This window comes from Neoarius graeffei, chromosome 12, assembly GCF_027579695.1.
Source record: "Neoarius graeffei isolate fNeoGra1 chromosome 12, fNeoGra1.pri, whole genome shotgun sequence".
NCBI lineage: Eukaryota > Metazoa > Chordata > Actinopteri > Siluriformes > Ariidae > Neoarius > Neoarius graeffei.
The window spans coordinates 13,184,404-13,191,686 of NC_083580.1; the positions used below are offsets into that span (position 1 = coordinate 13,184,404).

The 7,283-nt window shown below is 40.9% G+C and overlaps 1 protein-coding gene across 1 annotated transcript in view; it reads left to right on the forward strand.

The window, feature by feature from the left end:
- Positions 1 to 7,283, forward strand: part of si:ch211-196i2.1 (collagen alpha-1(I) chain) — a 235,161-nt gene that overhangs the window by 138,917 nt on the left and 88,961 nt on the right. The window contains exons 8-9 of the mRNA XM_060936612.1: positions 4,734 to 4,778; positions 5,464 to 5,583. Of these exons, the coding sequence (XP_060792595.1) occupies positions 4,734 to 4,778; positions 5,464 to 5,583 (165 nt within the window). The remainder of the gene's footprint in view (positions 1 to 4,733; positions 4,779 to 5,463; positions 5,584 to 7,283) is intronic.

Below are 7,283 nucleotides of genomic sequence, written 5' to 3' on the forward strand. Positions count from 1 at the left end.
CCCCCACAGTCCAAAGACATGCAGGTTGGGTTAACTGGTGACTCTAAATTGACCGTAGGTGTGAATGGTTGTCTGTGTCTATTGCCCCTTTTCCACCAAAGCAGTTCCAGGGCTGGTTCGGGGCCAGTGCTTAGTTTGGAACCGGGTTTTCTGTTTCCACTGACAAAGAACTGGCTCTGGGGCCAGAAAAACCGGTTCCAGGCTAGCACCAACTCTCTGCTGGGCCAGAGGAAAGAACCGCTTACGTCAGCGGGGGGCGGAGTTGTTAAGACCAACAACAATAACAAGACCGCGAAAGAGTGCCATTTTTAAGCTACTAGAAGCAGCAGCTGTACAAACGCGAAGTCATCCATTATTATTGTTGTTGTTGTTGTTGCTGCTGCTGCTTCTTCCGTGTTGTTTTTGCTTCGATATTCGCGCCAAGGTTTATGCAAACGTAACTGACGTATACAGCGACGTAACGACGTGGCTCCGCTTAGCACCGCGAGCTATGGAAAAGCAAACTGGTTCTCAGCTGGCTCGCAAGTTGAAAGAATTGTGAACCAGCACCAGCACTGGCCCTGAACCAGCCCTGGAACTGATTTGGTGGAAAAGAGGCATATGTGTCAGCCCTGTGATGACCTGGCGACTTGTCCAGGGTGTACCCCGCCTGTCACCCATAGTCAGCTGGGATAGGCTCCAGCTTGCCCGCGACCCTGTAGAACAGGATAAAGCGGCTAGAGATAATGAGATGAGATGTCTTTTACCTTTGCATATTTGAAGTTGACCAGGTATTAAAGTAATTCAACTAAATAAAGTCATTCATAAGGTCGAAAGTCATCCAGAATTAGCAGTGCATTTACAGCTTTAAGAGTTCCTTAATGAGGTTTTGTCCTCTGTAAAATCTGGCTTCGACACCGAGGGCCAGATGTACCAAGTTTATTACACCTGCTTTTAGATGTAATTATTCCACATTCTGCGCGAAAGCCATGTGTGTTATTTCAAAGTCTGGTGAACAAGCCGAAACGCACTGTAGCTACATGCAGAAACATGAAAATAAGTGCACTTCATTGGCACATACAGTAAAAGTGAAATGAAAAGTGAGACTGATTGCTTTTTCTATTTGATAAACTAAACTCGGGCCAATTAGTTTTTTTTTGTATGCCACTTAAAACCAGGTCTAAATTAGCATTTTCTCTCTTTTTTTTTTTTTTTGCTCTGAGCTTTATAGGCAGAATTTCCAGGTGTTATTCATTATATGAAAACAAATATGTTTATGATAAAATGTGTAATAATATTAGACCATTTTAGGACCTTGATGAGAACTGTTTACGGTAATGATGACTTTTAATGCTTCTTAACCGCGAGCTGGCCTAGTGGTTAGCGTGTCCACCTCTCAAGCAGGCGATCACGAGTTCTATTCGTAGTCGGGTCATACCAAAGACCATCGTAAAAATGGGACCTACCGCCATCTGGCAAGGCACGCTGCAATACAGATGCGAGTAAGGAGTCAAACTCTTGCAGTTACCAGAGGACCAGCCCCCCATTATAACTCTAGCTTATATAATAGGCGAGAAGCCGAGGGCTACTGAAAGGATGCATGGCACCGCACCTACAGTATGCGCCTCAAGTGCTGATAAATACTGGGACAGGAGACTGCCTGGGAAGACCAGATCCTGGCACGGGAGGGGGAATACTTCTTAATTTGGCTGCTTTTGTCTGGCAAACTTGGTCATAGCACATAAATCAGGAGCACATCCACTGGATTCCTCAAATCTGAAAGAAATTCAACACAAACAGAACTTTTGTACCATATCCCATTTTCCAGTTCTTATAGACTTTGCACAAGAACAATTGAATACAAAATAATTTATGTATAGCCATCTTTATTAAAAATAATTATAGTACAACTTTATTGAATTCGCAAATCTGATTAGTCAGAAGGTGTTAATTAATTTTCAATAACAACAGCCCTGACTCTAGTTCTGGCACTAAGTCAGAACTGTTATCATTTCTGTAGTAACAGCTCAGGAGAGAGGAGAAAGATAGGCTGGTGATGAAACAATTTATAGCTGCTATAACATAAGAGATAACAGGAACAAACTTGTTTTGTGGAATGTCCGCAAAACAAGTCAAGCCCACCGCACACCTTCCCGATTCGCATACGATTTTGTCGGGCCGATTAAATCGCTTGCGAATCGTAAACGTGTGCGGGGGCACCTCGTAGCCGATTTCATCGGTTGCTCAGTTCAGATCAAACTGGTCTTGATATTTTCGGACGCGATCTCCTCGTACGCAACACAATCGGTAGTGTGTGCGTTGTTACTATGATCTCATCAGTTACGATAATTTTAAACAGCCAACTGGAATGCCAGGATTGATCACACGTGGACTGCAGACCAGGAAGCACAACTTGTGTCACTTTGGGAAGCGTCCACCTGTCTTTATAACATTAGTTCACCTGATTACAGCAAACGGGAAAAGAGGCACGAGGCGATGGCTGTAATCGTGTCAGCTTTGAAAATGCCTGGTAAAGTATGATAGCATTGTCAGTGGTACAGAAATCGCTTGCAAATTAGAATCAATTATTATTATTGATTTGTCTAGTTGGGATTATTATCCCTTTTTGATTCTAATACTCAAAATTTAATACTTCATGTATGTATGTACAACCCCGATTCCAAAAAAGTTGGGACAAAGTACAAATTGTAAATAAAAACGGAATGCAATGATGTGGAAGTTTCAAAATTCCATATTTTATTCAGAATAGAACATAGATGACATATCAAACGTTTAAACTGAGAAAATGTATCATTTAAAGAGAAAAATGAGGTGATTTTAAATTTCATGACAACAACACATCTCAAAAAAGTTGGGACAAGGCCATGTTTACCACTGTGAGACATCCCCTTTTCTCTTTACAACAGTCTGTAAACGTCTGGGGACTGAGGAGACAAGTTGCTCAAGTTTAGGGATAGGAATGTTAACCCATTCTTGTCTAATGTAGGATTCTAGTTGCTCAACTGTCTTAGGTCTTTTTTGTCGTATCTTCCGTTTTATGATGCGCCAAATGTTTTCTATGGGTGAAAGATCTGGACTGCAGGCTAGCCAGTTCAGTACCCGGACCCTTCTTCTACGCAGCCATGACGCTGTAATTGATGCAGTATGTGGTTTGGCATTGTCATGTTGGAAAATGCAAGGTCTTCCCTGAAAGAGACGTCGTCTGGATGGGAGCATATGTTGCTCTAGAACCTGGATATACCTTTCAGCATTGATGGTGTCTTTCCAGATGTGTAAGCTGCCCATGCCACATGCACTAATGCAACCCCATACCATCAGAGATGCAGGCTTCTGAACTGAGCGCTGATAACAACTTGGGTCGTCCTTCTGCTCTTTAGTCCGAATGACACGGCGTCCCTGATTTCCATAAAGAACTTCAAATTTTGATTCGTCTGACCACAGAACAGTTTTCCACTTTGCCACAGTCCATTTTAAATGAGCCTTGGCCCAGAGAAGACGTCTGCGCTTCTGGATCATGTTTAGATACGGCTTCTTCTTTGAACTATAGAGTTTTAGCTGGCAACGGCGGATGGCACGGTGAATTGTGTTCACAGATAATGTTCTCTGGAAATATTCCTGAGCCCATTTTGTGATTTCCAATACAGAAGCATGCCTGTATGTGATGCAGTGCCGTCTAAGGGCCCGAAGATCACGGGCACCCAGTATGGTTTTCCGGCCTTGACCCTTACGCACAGAGATTCTTCCAGATTCTCTGAATCTTTTGATGATATTATGCACTGTAGATGATGATATGTTCAAACTCTTTGCAATTTTACACTGTCTGACTCCTTTCTGATATTGCTCCACTATTTGTCGGTGCAGAATTAGGGGGATTGGTGATCCTCTTCCCATCTTTACTTCTGAGAGCCGCTGCCACTCCAAGATGCTCTTTTTATACCCAGTCATGTTAATGACCTATTGCCAATTGACCTAATGAGTTGCAATTTGGTCCTCCAGCTGTTCCTTTTTTGTACCTTTAACTTTTCCAGCCTCTTATTGCCCCGTCCCAACTTTTTTGAGATGTGTTGCTGTCATGAAATTTCAAATGAGCCAATATTTGGCATGAAATTTCAGAATGTCTCACTTTTGACATTTGATATGTTGTCTATGTTCTATTGTGAATACAATATCAGTTTTTGAGATTTGTAAATTATTGCATTCCATTTTTATTTACAATTTGTACTTTGTCCCAACTTTTTTGGAATCGGGGTTGTATGTATGTATGGATTGAGATCTTGAACACGTGACCATCTATTCGGGCTGAACGTGTACGATGTCTCGCAAATGTGTGCGGGGAATTTTGAACCGATCAAATCGGGCCCGTACACTTGTAACCGATCGCCCGACACATGAAGCCCCGATGAAATCAGGAAGGTGTGCGCTGGGCTTTAGTTCTGTTTATCTCTTATGTTATAGCAGCTATAAACAGTTGTTTCGTCACCAGCCTATCTTTTTCTTTGTCTTGAGCTGTTGCTTGTTTTATCAGTCAAATTATTCTTGTACTGTATCATTCAAATTAATTTTTTGAAATACTGATGATAAAAAGTACACACAAGGAGTCAAACGATAACAAAGAAATTGAGCCACAACGTAACTGCACATGAGCAGACTATTATTTGCAGTTTGCTCAGCCAATCAAAATGGCATAAAAAAATAATTTGAATGATGATGTTGCTTATTTTCTGGTACTTTAGGGTTGTCCCGGCAGTGTGGGCTATCCAGGATTCAAAGGTGAAAAGGTGAGTGCCAGGGTTCTCTCTCATGCCTGTTTAATGTCTGAAAAGTGAAGATGTGAAGCTGTTACAAGCAGAGTGCCTCTCTTTTGCTCAGGTGTCTGTGCTGTCTCTTTGAATTAGGACATGGAGAGCACTGTTTCAGAAAGTTTTGTTTAAAAGTTCATGGGCTTTTGGTCTGACCAAGGAACTTTGGTCTGTGTTCGTGCCAGAACCCAAATCCCAGCAGGAAAAGGCTACAGAGAAAAGACATAAGTCAGATCTCTGGACATTTTTATGATATGAGATAGATAGATAGATAGATAGATAGATAGATAGATAGATAGATAGATAGATAGATAGATAGATAGATAGATAGATAGATAGATAGATTGATTGATTGATTGATTGATTGATTGCACTACACTGCATGTCATCCCATGCATGAAACTCATACAGCTGTAACATGGCTGTCTCAGAAATGATTAGTAAGGGAGATTCATAGCACAGACATTTCGAAAGGACATCATGAGACAATGGGCATGCATTCAGAAGAACATCTCGTGTGTGTGTATTTTTCAGTATATGTGGCTGAACATCTGTGTTTTACTATCTGTATGTAATGTTCAAGTAGATATGATTTTTCACTAATTGTAGTAATTTCACAAAAGTTTGCAAATCTAACATTGAACAATTTGATGCTCCGTTCCAGGGAAGCGTCGGACCAGTGGGTCGTCCTGGTCAGGGTGGAAACCCAGGGCCACCAGGACCACCAGGACCACCCACTTTATATATATGGAGGAACACAGCAGAGGAGTGGGCTTATTTTCAGGTAATCACTTCACATTCTCACTCCTGCATTTGCTATTTCTCATCACGTCAGCTCAGTGGAGTTACGATCATGAAGCACAGGTTTATATCGACCTCAGTTTATAGGTTAAAAAAAGGGAAAATGTACCTCTGTGTAAGAATTAATCTACAAGAAAATAGAAGAATGGTTAAAAATGAAATATGTGTCCTGCAACAAGATATCAATCCAAAATATAAGGAAAGTTTTTCCATGATGTTCTCTCTCTCTCTCCAGAACTACTGTTATAAATGACACCTGGCAAAGTTAGATCAAAAATATTGATCAAACTCTGCCATCTGGCAGAATTTTACCATAGTATGAACCGTACACTCTTACTCTGCTTTCAGTCTAATGAGTTAAACATGTTGCTTGGATTTTTTTGCTCATATTCTCTTGTGGGCATGTAGAGACCGCGACTGATTCCTACGCTGGTGGGGTTGTTGTTTTTTGTTTGTTCTACCAATAAGAAAAAGTAGCAATTATGTCTCCATGTCGAGACTACAGATAGAAATGAATTGTGTCACGTGTCACTTTGTTTTTTGCTAGTGTAGGGTTAGAGGGTTAATCTAGTCTCCTAAACGCTTGTTAGAGTAATCCTTCATGGTTTGTAGACCCTAGAACCAAGGGTTTCCCTTTATACAAGGTTCCAAATTTCTTGGAAAAAGAAATGCACAAAGACAAAATAGGATAAAGCAAACATAAGACTGTTGAGCATCATCTGTCGCAATGAGAAGTCACATGATGTAGGTAAGGACGATGAATGCTTGGCAAAACGTCATATGTCATTCTCACAACCCAAATGCATCGACTAACTGTCCCTGATTAATAGAGCATAAAATCCCATCAGTACGCCTCTTCCTTTCCTGCCAATCTCATATTTTCCTGGATGGAGAACATCTCGTCATAACTCAAAACTGAACCCTGTACTTTATGATCCATGCAAAATGTAGCATGTTTTGTACATTTCGTCCTGCTTTAATGTTCACATGCAAGTCTGAAAAGAAAATACATCATAATAATGGCAGCCAGAATATCACATACAGTGGTGCTTGAAAGTTTGTGAACTCTTTAGAACAATGATTCCCAACCACTGTGCCGTGGCACATTAGTGTGCCGTGAGAGATCATCAGGTGTACCGTGGGAAATTATCCAATTTCACTTAATTGTTCCGAAAATTATTATTTACTGCAAATAATTTGTCTTTGTTTGTCTATGCCAGTGACGTATAGTGACAGGCAGAACAATTAAATACTCTTTCACTAGATGGCAGCAGGTAACTAATTAACCTGTGTATTTACTTGTTGCCATTCAAACAATAGAATTAGTAATGCTTTGGGCGTGACCGCGGTGATGGCGATGGATAAATATTTGAAAAGAAAAAGTACACAACCCAAACTGGGTCCTGGAGAAAATTCTGACCCAGATGAAGGCCCTAATATGAGTAGAGGTCAGAAGAAAGCGAAAAAGGTGATTTTCCACAACCTATCTATGCGAGCTGGGCTTTTCAAGCATGACTGCTATAAAAACTAAAAAAGGAGAGTGACTCAGAGCTGTTGAGGAAGATCTTCGTGTGTGTCTTTCTTCAATTCCTGCGAGTATATCAGCTTTGTGTTCAACTAAACAGGCCCAGGTTTCACACTGAGTAAGTAAATTGTGAGTAAATTGAGATGAGATGATCATTA